The sequence below is a fragment of the Trichosurus vulpecula genome, chromosome 1, assembly GCF_011100635.1.
Source record: "Trichosurus vulpecula isolate mTriVul1 chromosome 1, mTriVul1.pri, whole genome shotgun sequence".
In the NCBI taxonomy this organism is placed as follows: Eukaryota; Metazoa; Chordata; class Mammalia; order Diprotodontia; family Phalangeridae; genus Trichosurus; species Trichosurus vulpecula.
This window is the reverse complement of record NC_050573.1, coordinates 540,672,799-540,688,393: the sequence shown is the minus strand read 5'-3', so window position 1 is coordinate 540,688,393 and position 15,595 is coordinate 540,672,799. Positions and strand designations below refer to the sequence as shown.

Genomic DNA, 15,595 nt, shown 5'->3' with positions numbered 1-15,595 from the left:
GAATAGAGCACCAGCCCAGGAGTCAGGAGGACCTGAGTTCAAATGTGGCCTCAGACACTTGACACTTACTAGCTGTATGACCTTGGGCAAGTCACTTAACCCCATTTGCCTTGGGATTTTAGCTGAGACTTGAAGGAAGCCAGGTGTGACCAAGTTGAGGAGGAGCATTACACAGATGGAATGCTAGGAGACCAAATGTCACTGAATTGTAGAGAACTTTGAGGAGAGTAAATTGTAAGAAGACTGGAAAGGTAGAAAGAGGCCAAGTTGCAAAGAGCTTTAAAATCCAAATAAGATTTTACCATCAATCCTGGAGGTAAGAGGTAAAAGTAATTTAGTTGCAAATTTTGTAAAAATAAATATTTGGAAACATATCAGGGCTTAAGATTGACTTCATATATTTTAGCTTATATACTACCCTCTTTACTATAACACATTTACTATAAAATAAGCAACCTACCAAAACCAAAAGTGTTTAACTTGTGGCATATGACATCTTCTCATAACTATGGTATATGCATCTTCTCAACTCTTTCAAAACATAGGCAAAAACTAAAACTTAAGGAAAATGATCTTCTAAGATAATTCAGAGGGTCTGTGATCACGAAGGTCCTTTCATTGGCTTGTCCATGTTTTTCACTAACTTAAAATATGATATTTGATTATAGACATTTTATGCCTATGTAAATGAAATATGATTCTATCTAGAATATTTTTACCATCTTTTTCTTTATTTAGGACATCTGGATATTTGTTATTTGTTGCTGAAAGCTGCTGCTGATCCAGAAATTCCAATGGGAGAATTGACACCTTTGCAACTTGCTCAGCAAATGGGTAATAAAGCTATAGAAAGCCTAATAAGGTTTCATGTTAACAAATTGAAAAAAGGAAAATAAAACATTTTCAAAACAGGAAATTTAAAATCCCAACCCTTTTTCCCCCATTATGCATTTTACATTTCAACTAGTTATTGTGGTTTTTTTTCAAGTATGGCAACTTGCCCATACTTTTTTTTTTTTTTTAAAGTACTCAATCCCTTGTACAGAGCAGAAAATTCTTATATCAAAAGCCACTTCCTTCTGTTATTTTATCTTCTTCCTGGTTTTGTGTAATCATATCCAGATTGCAACTTTGTTTCTTGGGATGTTTTTTTTTGTAAAGAAATACTGCAGATTTTTAAAAACAAAAACAAAACCCCCAAACAACTCTGAAGTTTTGCTTTTTAATCTTGAATTTTGCTGCCTTAGTCTTTTTGCAAACACAAAAGTTTTGTTTTTAAACATCCCTTCTTGATAACTGAAGATCAATTTAAATCTTGTTCAGCTTGGTCTGAAATGTAGTTGCATTTCTTTCTGTTTCACAAGCAGCAGAGGAAGGAGATAATGCTAAGAAATACTAAGAAGAGTGATGCATCAAGTTAACATTTAAGACATGAGCATACACATGTGCTCTCTAGTTTTGCTAAATTTGATCTTAATTATTTTGTAGAGCATTTGCTCATCTTGAAAAACAGTAGCTCTTCAGGAGTATGGTAAGTTATTGAATCTGTGTAGTATAGTATATAAAATTTTATAAAATTAAAATTATACTAGATCCACTAATTTTTGTTTTACTCATTAAAAATTCAGTTTTTTTCTCTCCGCTTCTTAGTAAAGATTATACCATAGGAAGGCATAGCAGTCTTGTTCCATTAGGACCTATTTATTCTTAGAAATAATGTCACAGAGTCTGTATTGGGATTATGTGAAATGCAATCAGCTCTTATCCAATTTGTGGTTATCCCTGGCAAATGTAAAAGCAAAGATTGGATTTGTTTCCCAGCAAGTTTCTGAGCTTGCCTCCATTGTCTAGTTTGTACATATTGAAATGCTATCTGATTGGTACAGTGGAAATATCACTGGTGTTAAGACAAAAGACTTGGCTTCTAGTGTCAGCTCTGCTTACTCACTTGCAGTGTGACCTGGGTATATCAGTGACACTTTCTGGGCTATACTTTTCTCATCTGTAAAGTGAAAGGGCTTGGACTAGATGATTTATCTCAAATCTCTAAAACCAATGGTTCCAATTTTAATATTGGCTTAAATTAAACATAACTAGGAAATTAAATCCATTCTCCACTAAAGATATGTAGAATGGAGTTTTGTTTGATAATTGTCATCAATCCTCTTTGGTAACTTGAAAAGTTCCTAAAATGTTGGACTTGAGGGGACCTTAGTTATCTAGTTCAATTACTCACCTGTGTCTATCACATAACATTCTTGAGAGGTGTTCTTTAGCCTCTATTTGAATGCTTGCGTTCATGAGGCAGCATGTTCCTTTGTTGGATAGCTCTAATTATTAGACAGTTCTCCTTTATATTGAGTGAAATTGAGCCCGTTACACATATTTGTTCTAGTTCTGGAGCAATATAGAATCAAATTAGTCTCTTGTGCTATATCATTTGCAGTAGATTTTTTGTCAGATTACAGATCATAGAGTTTTTCCAACATAGTTTCATTTTACTGATATGACTGCTCATTAAACAGAAAATTCCAGATGATGGCAAGGTATTTATTCTATCATTATTTTGTAATCAAAGTGATAGAAATTCTATTGTATTATCCTTTCTTTTCTATGGAGCCTCCTGGCCTTAGAAAATTAGAATTCTGTAGTAGTTAACCTAATCTGGATTTTCTTTTTCTTCCATTTAAAAATAATAAATTTAATAATCTTTTTTATTGACAAATTTTCTTTTGCCAACACATACAAACATACATTCCACCCCTACAACTATACTTCCCCAAAATGCTTAAGCAAGGCAACTGAAAAGAGCGATCGTGACCAAGTGCACCTAGAACTGCACGCATTTGTGGTAGTGAGTCTTAGCAAATAGCAAGAAAAAAACCTGGGTTCAACTTTTGCCTCAGGTACATTTCATCTTTTTGAACATGAGCAAATCACTGACTTAAGCACCACAGGCAACTTTCTAATGGCAGATTATAGATGGACGAGGTACTGTACCAGTCTAGATCAGTGGAAGGAGCTCCCCCACATTCATGAACCACCACCCCCCCCCAAAAAAAGGTCAGTGTCTACGTGCCTTTGGATCTACTTTCTTTTTTTATACCACTTCATGTAAGCCTTCCCATTTTTTCAATTTTTCATATTTATTATTTCTCATCATACAGCAACATTCCATTATGTTCAGTTTTTGGAGCGGGGAAGGCAGAGCAATTGGGTTAAGTGACTCGCCCAAGGTCACACAGCTAGTAAGTGTGTTAAGTGTCTGAGGTCGGATTTGAACTCAGGTCCTCCTGACTCCAGGGCTGGTGCTCTACTCACATTGCACCACATAGCTGCCCCCATTATATTCATTTTTGAGCACTTTCTACCTGTGATTTCGTCAATATAGGAAACTCCTGCTATGGAATCTCCTTCCATCTATGTTAATAGGCAGTTTATCTGTAACTTGCTCTTAGAGAGTTGCCTGACAGATTAAGTGACTTGAACCCAGATTTTCATGACCGGAAGAATATCCTGCCCTTCATTAAGCTGTGTTACCTTTTTTCTTCATTCATATGGGAGCTTAATCATCCATTCCCCAATTTTTGGACATAATTTGTTTTTATTTTTTAAAAACAAATGAGAAGGGAGAAAGGGAGCCCTATGTACAAAAATATTTATAGCAGCTGTTTTTGTGGTGGCAATGAATTGGAAATCAAAGGGATGCCCATCAATTGGGGAATGGCTAAATAAATTGTGATATATGAACATAATGGAATACTATTGTGCTATAAGAAATGAGGAGCAGATGGACGTCATAAAAACCTGGAGAGTCTTATATGATCTGATGATGAGTGAAGGGAGAAGAAACAGGAGAACATTGTACACAACCACAGGCACATTGCTTCTGTGATGACTAACTTTGATAGATTTGGCCCTTCTCAATAATGCAAGGTTCTAAGACAGCTCCAAAAGACTCATGGTGGAAAAGGCTATCCACATCCAGAGAAAGAATTACGGAATCTGAATGCAGATTGAAGCAAACTATTTGCTCTGTCTCTCTTTTTTAAATTTTATTTTATTTTTGGTTTTGTTACATCTTTCTCATGGTTCATTTCATTGGTTATAATTCTTCTTTACAACTTGATTATTGGGAAAATAAGTTTAATGTGAGGTTAAATATAGAACCTACATCAGATTACATGCCTCCTTGGGAGGGGGGAGGAGAAGGAGGGGTAGAAAATTTGGAACTCAAAAGCTTGTGGAGCTGAGTGTTGTAAACTAAAAAAAATTAATAAAAACAAATGTGAACAATCAAATAAATAAAATGAGGAATAAACCTGACATAAAACCATGTGGTGTTTATATGTTGATATTTTAAGGATCTGTGACTTTGTCTGTGTGGGTACCTTCTTCCCCAATGAATATTTTTAACTGCTCTATAAATTAGAAAGTGGTCTTGGAAGGTTGCAACAGCCTTCCTTCCACTGCATGCACAACCTGGTAATAAGCCTCCCTCTGAATTAGCTAAGCTCTTTCCAGGATGACAAATATATAGTTTTTCTCTAATATTATATTCAAAGCCAGAACTTAGGCTCTACTGGCATAGCCTTCAAAAACCCAGAGTTATGTCCGTGCTACAACAAGGTACCTGAGTAGAATGTACAGAACTTGATTCATTTGGAAGTTCTTGTATCCACTTCTGTGCAGGGTACTGTTCTGTGTGCTAGGAATGGGATATAAAGACAAAAACCATGTAGTCCATGACCTCAAGGAGCTTACATTTTAGTAGGTAACATTTAAAGGGGGGGAGGAGAGAGAAGAAAATATATAAATTTTAACAAGATGGCAACTTATTTAATATGTCTCTTTTTCAGTCTTTTTCACTTACATAGAAAGTTTGCATTGTCATCTAATTTTGTTTTCTGTTTTATATCACCATGACAGTTGCATGCCATTCGTATGACAGTCTCATGTCATTCACATGCCAATCCATGCCATTCACACAACCCCATGTCATTCACATGACAGTAGCCTGTCAATCGCATGTCGTTCACATGACAGTCACATGTCACATGACAATCGTATCAACCCCATGGCAATCACATGCTGCTCACGTGACAGCTGCATGCCTATCCCATGTCACATGACAAGCACATGTCATTCACATGACAAAAGTGTGTCGTTCACATGTCAGTCACGTGTCACATGCATGTTCACGCGACCATTATGTGTCATTCACATGACAGCCACATGTCATTCACATGACAGTCACATGTCACTCGCATGTCATGTCACTCACATGAAGTCATTCACACGTCACTCGCATGCCATTTACATAGCATCTCTCTTCTGACCCGGCCACCACCACACCAGCATGATGACCATCATCATCTCATGCCTCAATTATTGCAATAGCCTGCTGGCAGGTCTGCCAGCCTGCCTGCCTCAAGTCTCTCCCCACTCCAGCACTTCCTCCATTCAGCCACTAAAGAGATTTTCCTTCAGTGCAGGTCTGATCATCTCTCACTCCCCTCTAACACCTACTCGATAAATTCCCATGACTCCCTATTTCCTCCAGGATCAGATATAAAATATTCTGTTTGACATTCAAAGCCTTTTTAACCTAGACCTCTCCTACCTTTCCAATCTTCCTACACTTTATTCTCTGCCATGCACTTTTTGATTCAGTGACACTGGCTTCCTTGTTGTACCAGACACTCCATCTCTTCTTCATATTTCTTCATGTTTGTCATTTTTATAGCATAATAATATTTTGTGATGTTGATAATGTCAGTTTATATAGTGTTTGGACATACAGATTAGTCCCAGTTTTTTGTTATTAGAAATAAAACACTGGCCTGGATTTTCTAAGTGGCACTTTGTTCTCAAGCCTCCAGGCCAGGCAGATGCAAGATCTATAAATAAATGTATGCATTATTAAATTTTTCACCTGAAAGAATGATCCTTACTGAGCTTTATAATGTGTTATTGTTTTAAAAAAAAGTAAACTATGCAACAGAATTCACACTTGCTCCAGAAGGTGGGAGAAAAAAAGATACTTCAAAAGTCAAGCTACCAATTTAAATTGACATTGCTGGAAACTTAGACAACTTCCCTATTTATGTATTACTCCAAAAGGAAGCATGTTCAAAGATTATTTAACCTCAATTAACTCTGAATTGTCTGGTAGTAAGAGCAAGGGATAGCAGGAAAAAATAAAATCCAAAGGTAATTTTGAACCTTCATTTTTATCAATATTATGGTTTTCATTCCTCTTCCATTAACACCCTGCCCCCCCACCCCCCACACACAAAGGCACCCACTAAATAAGACAGATACCTGTTACCAATGGTCAGATTGACTAATATGAGAGCTTCATTCTTTTTTTTTTTTTTCCCATTCTGACCTTCTGGTGGAGTTATTTATAAGCAATGAATTTACCAAAAGTCCGGCAGCAGAAGGAAGAGCAGGAGAATCAGCAAGACATGTGAATAATCTATGAATTGGATTTTTAATCCCCTAAGTAATTAACAACTGGATAAATATCAGAAGCTGCTTTTTATCAAGCATAAGTAGCTAGGAATGAAATTGAATTTGTTACATGTACTGCTTGTCTTCCAATTGATCTAATTAACTTATATATCATCTTTAGTTCCCCCTGCCCTTTGTGTTCTTCAACAAGACAACAAGTTTAATTCGTTTTGTCGTCAGAATAAACTGATTAAACCCAACTTCAGGATAGGTCACAGTCTGAAAGCAACTGCCATTTGTATTTTGCAAAATAATAATTTTATGAAAGTCCTATAAAATGAAAGACATGAATAATAAATGAACAGTTATTCGTTAATTCTTTTTTCCTTTTTTAAGAGAAAAATTCGATTTTAGCACTTTCTTACAACTGCCAGGAGAACCTGGCTAATTCTTACCAGATGTTGTATTTGCTTTAATTCTTCTAATCTAGCCACTTTCATTTTGCTGCTTAAAAGTCTAATGGGTGGAAAGAGAAAAGGTTTGTATGTGTGTGTGTATTTTTAATTTAAGAAGATATTTTATCAATGCATTTTGTCTCCATCTTAGTAAAAAAAAAAAGGGAAGTTTTATGAGTTTCTATCAATAATTGGTCTGTTAGTCATGATACATACTCTGCCCTCTAGGCAAAGAAAACAATTAAGCATTAAGATTTGATACAGTGACCATAGCTGGTAATCCATACAATATTCTGTCAAAATCATCCTCTGCTTCTCTGTTGTGAGTGGGAAGATCTGTTTCATTATCTGTTCTCCAGGATTTTCATTGAGTTTTTTTTTTCGGGTATTTAGAGTTATACTTTCTTTTAGTGCTTTTTTTTCATTTAAATGGTTGTTGTATATATTGTTCTCTTGGTTCTGCTTATTTCATTCAGTATCACTTAACATTTATCTTCTATGATTCCTTGAATTCCTCATTTCTCATTTCTTACCACATAATAATATTCTATTTACATTCTCATACTGTGTTTTTTTTAAAAGCTATTTTCCGATGGGCATTTACTTTGTTTCCAGTTCTTTCTTACTACAAAGAGTGCTGCTATGTATATTTCTGTAAAATTGAACCTTTTTTTTTGCCTTTGGCTTTCTTGGGGGTACATGCCAAAGGTTTATATTTCTAGAATTTTATTGCATTTGTAGCTCGTATGTCCTATCATTTAAACAATCAGCCTTAAGTTATATACTTAAAAATAAATCAACAAAGTAAATTTATGTTGCTTTCATTTTTCTCCTGTTTTTTACTTAACAATTAACAAAAAACTGAGTTATTTTTCTCAAACACTGAAAAGTATGATTCTATTGTATATGTGTTTTTGATGCATTTGTTCTCATTATGGACTTGCAAAAACTTAATATTGCTTAGCCTGCCTTGGAACACTATTATTATTACTTCCTAATTCTGTCATTTTCCCCACCACAGTTAAAGGTAGATTTATCACTTCAAGTACTCAGTAAGTTAGCCAAAGAAAATGGACTTTTACTGAACTGTTGTAAAGTAGTCCTATTTGCTTTCAGTCTCTTTATACTTTTGCCAAGAAGTATTATGACTGACCTTCTGTGAGGTGTTTTCCGGCAACACCCACAAACAGAACTTGTCTGGGGCGGCATTTTGTGGCCTGTTGGACAAGCAGTACTTCTTTTGGAACCTGATTAGTAAAGCATGTTGTAGTACTTGCAAGCTAATTACTAGTTAGAATGCATACTTGGTTTACTCTTCAGGAAGTGAACAATGCTGAGTTCTGTGCTTTGGCTTTAGTAACATGGTTTTCAAAGTATCACATCATAGATGTAGTTAGATAAATGGAATGAGAATTTAGGTCCCACAGCATCTTTAACGTCTGCCTCACCTTCCATGCTTGGGAAATTGTTCTAACTATAGAATTAACATAATTGTTAACTTAGAAAGAATCTTTAGATGTTGTTTGTTACTCGAATGTTTGGCTATCCTGATCCATCATCTGGAAATCAGTACACAACAGTTTGGGCAGAAACTTTTCCTTCTCTTCCCACTCATGTATAACTTAGGATTTTTAGTCTCTTGACAAAAAGATAGGGGAATATAGCCAGGCAAGCATAGCAGTCAAGTTAGGTTTATGGCTTCAGTAGTATTTGAATTAGCAAATTACTTTTATAATGCAATGAGCTTCTGTCATAGTTATGTAAAATCTGAAAATAAATGCTATGGTTTGACAAAATGTTTCAGGAGGGAAAAGACCCCAATTGGTGGAATGAAATTTTCAGGAGTTTAGTATATATGTTGAACTTTCCTGATTTTAATATAGTGATCCCTAAAAGCTAAAACAACGTTAGAGAAAGATCATAAGAATTTGAGACTATTAAAATGCTCTCGTGTATGAGCTACTGGCTGGTGTCTCGTCAAAGAAGAAGTTGGTTGTTTCTAGAGTTAGGTTGGGGGCAGGGGATAACTGTAATGGTTCCCTTTTCCTGTACCATGGGCCTCAGATGCTTACTGCCTGCTCTGAGCGTAAGTAAAAAGTAGGCAAAGTGGAAAGGATGATGGAGGAAAAGATCCATAAAGGACATTCTGGAGCAATTTATATCCACTTGAAAGAAGTGGATTTGAAACTATCAAAAAAAAGTATTTTTGAAAAATTGAAATCTTTCATCTTGGTCCACCCTACACACCTGGCATTGGGTACTTTCCTTCAAAGATTTTGGAGGTCACCATTATGTTCTTTCACTCGGGATTTCACCAAGGGAAGTTCAAAAAGAGGTGACTAAACATGTAGACTATCATCTGACCCAAACAAATTCTCTAATGAGAAACAGCAGCTGAGAAGGAGTGAGCCATAAGTTTATATGGAAGCTTAAGAATATGACTTGGTGTGCCAAGATTTTTCTTGTTTTCCTGTTCTCTTTATTTCTTACATTAATAAAAAGATGAAACAGTTGAGAATTTTGTCTTTCCCTAGAAAATATTCAGCTCTTATAATTTTTAACCAAAATCTGTTCTGTTCTACTTACAAGGTTGTTCTGTGGTGTTCTTATGACATAAGGTAAAGAGTCTCTCTGTATCTATGACCTCTGTAAAGGACTCTACTTGTCCTGTACCATTTAAGAAAAAAAAAGCACCTGACATTTAAGAACTGAAGATTCAAAATCAATCTTTAGTTCAGACCACTATTATAGCTGAAGTTAAAAAAATGTGGTAGCATCATTAACTATGACAAAGTATTAGATTTGAGACAGCCACTCTCTTTTAATTCTAACAATAACTGAGGTTTGACTTTTGGCCCCACCCACAAAGTGGGCGAGATATTTATCATAAAAAGCATTAAGATTAGTGGGATAATAGACCAGGCAGATCTGTCCCTTAAATTTTTTTTTTATTGAAATCTTTTGTTTTTATGTCAGCTACATTTCCTATACATATACACCCTCCTCCACCTCATCCCAAAAAACTATCCCTTTTAATAAAGAATTTTAAATAGAAGGAAAAAAATTCAGCAAAACTACTCAACAGATCAAAAAATCTGACATGATCTGCCTTGTTCCATACCTCCTCCTGCTTCTTCCCTGCTCTACAAAGAATCAAGAAGAGGTATTTTTGGAGGGGTGTAGGACAGACTTGGTTGTTATAATTGCTTGGCGGTGATTCTTCATATTTATATTATTGTAGTTACTGTACTGCACCAAGACTTTTGGAACACCCTGTATATATCTTCCTTGTTCTGCTTTGCTTCACTTTGCGTCAGTCTACATTTCTTTCCATGCTTCTCTGTTTTCATCATATTTAATGTTGCACAGCAATATTCCATTACATTCATGTTCTACAGCTGTTGTTCATCTCCCCGTCAATAAGCATCTATTTTGTTTCTAGTTCTTTGCCACCACAAAAAATCTTGCTGTACATATTTGGCTTTTCTTTTTGGCATTGACTCTTAGGGGCATATATGCCTACCAGTGTCATCTTGGAATCTAAAAGTAAGGAGGCTTTAGTAACTTGGCATAATCCCAAACTGCTTTCAAGAATATTTGGCTGCTCTTGGCATTAGGTAAGAATGCCAGAAAGAGTTGACATTTTCATTACTAAGAGAAAGTAGATTGTACTAACACTCATTGGTCCACTCAGAAGACCACTGTCAAAAGGTAGGTTATTTGGCAATGATCCTCCTCCAAAGCCTGTCCCATTAATGTAGCTTAATTTGTTAGTAACTGGCAATGAAAATATAAAACAGCTAAATTTTAATGGGGAGTAAACAGCAATGGCGTCGCCTGACTAGTAGAGAGGAAGTTTAAGGGAGAGATAATGACAGATGACAGTGAAAATGAGTAGCAGCCACAAACATTTTATCTACTTCACAATTCTGCCCAGAAGCCTTGAGGAAGTTGTGCATCAGGAGATACTTTATGAGGCCACTGGATGACTCTTGTGAAGTGAAGGTTCATAGTTCACGTGGTAATCTCACGAATGAACAAATGAATGGATAAACTGTCAAGGAAAGCTCTCTTGATGTCGACAGTTCATTTCCAAAACCCTGAAAACACTGCAGTGAAATCTGCCATTGGTACAGAACCCTGCTTTAGGTCACTGTTTTGTGTATGTAATCTTCAAATATTCAGGTGATAGTATGGATAGTCTCATGAATTTATGGCAAGTATATTGTCCAGTGTGTCTGCCTACTTCAAAGGAGGGGCACTTATGCTCAATTGCAAACTCCTTAACAAATTTATCTTTTCCTAACATGGTGGTTTTTCCTATTGCATATGCTTAACAAACATTGCTTGAATTAACCAGAAGTGCTTTGCCTGTCTTACCTATTTGGTGGTTTTAGTTATAGAAAAACCAAGTGATTATTTTTATAATGCTTCCGAAGAAAAATTACCACAAATAGTGACTGAATTATTAAAGCTTAATGCCAGTTTCTGCTAAATAGAAACCCACCTTTGTATAAGGGAATGCCACAAATTACCACCAATAAATTGAAAAGAAATTACTCTTTGACAAAAACAGAACCTAGTAAACTAGTATATTCAGGTTTTTTGAAGAGTGTTGTGAATATGGCATATGATCATATTTATCTGTTGGTTGTAGAAGGCAAAGCAAATTACTTGAGGTTTCAAGGACTTGAAAATTTAATGAGTATTGAGTTTGAACTTTGAACCACAATTGTTTATCTGAGCAAAAGTAACATTGCTTATCTGTACAGAAGCATCTCCTTTCTGATTATTCCCCCTTTAAAACATTAAATTGCAGTCACTGTAGCACTGCTTTCATAAATGTAAATTGAGGACAAGTTGATGGCGATTGTGCCATATTGTGACTCTTAACGGGGACTGGCTAGCAAAGCAGATAAAGCCGATTAGCTTGAGCCTCCCCATCTGGCGAGATAGTCGCTGAGTCTGCACTTACTGAAGATGAGACAGAAACAGTTCTCACAGTCTGGAAGCATCAGCTCAGCCAATGAACAGAACCTCTTTCTAGCTAAGCATGAATAAACTGGTCTTAGCTGGTTTTCAGCTGTGGCATCTTTTGATATTGTAGGAAGAAAAATAGGCTTTTTAATCCAATTCGATACTGACTGGTAGATTTAAAACTGCAAGTGCTAGACTTCACCTGAAAGTGCCAAATGTACAAAAGAAGAGATTGTTTACATTCCCACAAATTACTTTGTCAAGACAAACACATCCTTGGTTCCTTGAAACACTTATGTTTGTAACAGAGAGCAGAGTGATATTGATTTCTGGGATACCCAAAACCATGTCTTTCATCTCCAAGTCACAAATTATCTGAACTCTATTATTTAAAGCAATTTTAATGTTTCATCAAATATTTATTGAATGTCTTCTGAATGTTCAGAACTCTGCATTATTCTACGTAAGTGAAATATGTGGTCTCTGCCCTTGGAGAGACAATACGAATGCATTTGAAACAATAAAGCAGTACAATTTGCATATGGTATAAACTGTAAACCACATAGTAGGTGCTAGTATATATATAAATCATATAGTAAGTACAGATCAGTGAGGGTGTTCAGATAAGGCTTCATAAAAGAGGAGGGAGCGACTCTGAACCTTGAAAGGTAGATGGAGAGGGAAAGGATAATGTATTCCAGGCAATGGACAAGTAACATTGAGGTGAAAATGTCCATGAGACAGTTGGTATGATTAGATAATGGATGTCAGGCAGCAGTGAAAAATAAGGCTGGACAGGTAAATTGGGTCTAGATCCTGAAGGGCTTTGAAAGCCAGGCAGGACAGTTTTGATAGGGTAGATTAAATTTTACAAACAGAAGTTTGGTAATCCCTTCAGTTCAATTCCAGAGCTTAATGGCACTGTTATACGTGCTAAATAGGGTGATACAAGGAAGAGTAAGAGATAACCCCTGCTCTCCTATAGCTTATAACCTAGGTTAGGGTGTGAGAAAGGGTGGGGAATAATATAACTATAATTGAAGAGGATGAAAGTATACAAGAAAAGGACAAAACCCCCTGAGGTAAAGGAAAGGTTAATGAGTGGAAATTAAAAAGAATCGTAGTACTGCCTTAATCTAAGCAGCCTTCTTTATGGTAGTATTGACATTTTAAGGAAACATTTAAAATTTATTTAAAAATAGTGCTGAGTTTGGATAATTTTTCCCCATAAAACCAAACAGGTAGCACTGCATCTTGCAAGTAGTCAATACTCAGTAAGTATTTATCAAATTGAATTCCGTATCAACTTGGCTACAAATATAGCACTCAGTGTAATTCATGTCTAGGAGTGGCTAAAGCAGGGCTGTCCAACCTTGGGTTTTTATTGAAACAATAGACAATATATTTTGATTTGCCATTTTAGTGAGAGCTCTGTAGTAGCTCAGCTTCATTTGCTAAAGCCTTTATGTAAATTTCTATGCTTGTAGGTAGGCCCCATTTTGGACAGCCCTGATCTAAAATATTATAGCCAGAAGAGAGAATTTGAGTTTAGTTGCCTGGGATCAAACAGCTAGTAAGAAGCATCAAGCATCTGAGGCTGGATTGAAACTTGGGTCCCCCTGACTCTAAGGCCAGTGCTCTATCCACCACACCACCTAGTTGTCCCTAGCTAATTTCTTGAAGAAGTGATATATAATACATTTTTTTTAAATTTAAAATTGATTTAAATTGTAAAGTCTGAAATAACTAAGGTTTGCAAAGAAAGAAGGCATAGTGGATAGAACACTTGGAGTCAGAAAGACCTGAGTTTGAATTGCTTCAGTCACTAGTTTTGTGACTCTGGACATGAAACTTTGCCTCTCTCAATCTCAGTTTCCTCATCTGTAAAACGGGGATTATGACGACCTCAGAATTGTTGTGGTGATCAAATGAGATTATATATTGTAAAACACTTTGCAAACTTAAAACATATAAATACTGGCTAGTATTAATATTATCTTGTCCTGTTATTTAAGAGAAGTTCTCCCATAATTAGTGCCCAGCCTTCATAGACATCACCTAGGAAAGACATCCATCTCTGTGGAGGTACAGCCTGGCAGCTGCTCTTTTCTGCAGGTGCTACAGGCACAGCTACTGAAGACCCAGAAAGAACCACCAATGTTCTTGGCACTGTCGAATGGTTCAACATCAGAAACTGCTATTATTTTATTGATGGAAATGAATTAAAGAAAGGACATCACCATCTGTTTTATTGCTGCAATGTAAGGACCATTGGACCTTTTCATCTGAAAAGCTGAAACCTTACATATGCATTGCCTTCTCTCTTAAAATATAAACTCCTTGAGACTAGGGACTGTTTTTTCTGTATCCGTAGTACTTAGCACAGTGCTTTGAGCATAGTAACCACTTTAAAATGATCCATTTTTAAAAGCAGGGCCAATCTTAAAAGTAGGTAGACAGCTGTTGGTATCATTTGAAGAATTCTTGGGAGGCTTTTCTTGCCCTCATACCACTTCCTATTTTCCATGGTCCCAAAAATCCCACCATTAGAGAGGAATTCACAGACTCTTTCAGTGCTTCCAGAGATCTCAGAAACCACCTGATCCAACCCATACCTGAATAATGATCCATTTTATAACATATAAACAAGTGTTTGCTTTTGCTTATGGATCTACAATGAGGAGCGATCCATGATATCCCAAGGCTTTCCGTTTTTGCTATTACATAGCCTTGTTAGGAAGTTTTTTTCTTCCCTCAAACCTTTACTTTGTGCAGTTTGTATCTAGTGCTCCTAGTCCTGCTGACTAGGCCCAAGCAGAACAAATTTAATCCCTTTTCTACCTTCAAACAGCAAATATAAAAAGGTGTGGAGTAGTATATAAATATGGTATACTTATGAGGAGATCCAGGAATCAGAGTGAGGAATGCATGTTGGAGAATATTTGGACAACAGTCAAAGGAGAACAAGTGATTTTGTCATTAGAGCACACTACAGAAAGAGGAAATAGATGAGTTTGGGAAACAGCTCTCAATCCTGACACAGAGGCATGATATAGTAATTCTAGGGGATTTCAGTTATTCAGATAACTGTTGGATATCTCTACAAAAAAGGAGCATATGGTGGAGGAATCAACATGGGGAAATTCTTATTACCAGGTAGGAACTGGTTGCTGGGGTGAAAATGATGAAATCTTTGGGAGTAGTAACCACTTTCACAGAGTTTGTGATAGAGGAGGGAAAATCTGGTTATTGTCTGACATGCACCTTAGATTTGGGGAAAACATATTTCAAAGGGTTCTGAGGAAAGAAATAGAATTCCATGAACTGTTTCAATGCTAATCATCCAGAGAGACAGGATGAGAGATGCTAAAAAAAATGAAATTCAGAAGACACAAAGGGAAAGTCAATGAGGAAGAAAAATGGGATATATCTGAAGAAAGATGTGGATGCATAGGGAGCTCATTGCCCAACCAAGAGTTTTTTAAAATGTATATGAGATGAAAGTAAAGCCAGACAATAGAGGTTGAGTCCTGTTAAGAATAGTTTTAGCAATACTAGATCTCTGAGGGTGATGAGGGAACTTGAGGATAAGAAAAAGATTTTTTGAAGCTATTTTGAGAGAAAACAGGATAAAAAAGGAACTTTTGGCTGGGGTGATAGTGATAACTGACAGCAGAGGAAAAAGCAGAGTTGCTCAGTTTTGCTTC

The 15,595-nt window shown here is 36.2% G+C and overlaps 1 protein-coding gene across 7 annotated transcripts in view; it reads left to right on the top strand.

Moving 5' to 3' along the window:
* The window catches only part of FAM220A (family with sequence similarity 220 member A), a 41,639-nt gene extending 40,720 nt beyond the window's left edge, over positions 1–919 (top strand). For 3 of the 7 annotated variants that reach the window (XR_005009334.1, XR_005009335.1, XM_036741437.1), the window contains one exon: positions 739–913. Coding sequence is in view for 3 of the 7 variants with exons in the window: in XM_036741437.1 (XP_036597332.1) it covers positions 739–896 (158 nt within the window). In the remaining 4 variants the exon portion in view is untranslated. Of the gene's footprint in view, positions 1–738 lie in introns of all 7 variants that reach the window. The other 4 variants (XM_036741438.1, XM_036741440.1, XR_005009336.1 and 1 more) reach the window with 3 other exon arrangements.
* Positions 920–15,595: the final 14,676 nt, after the last annotated feature.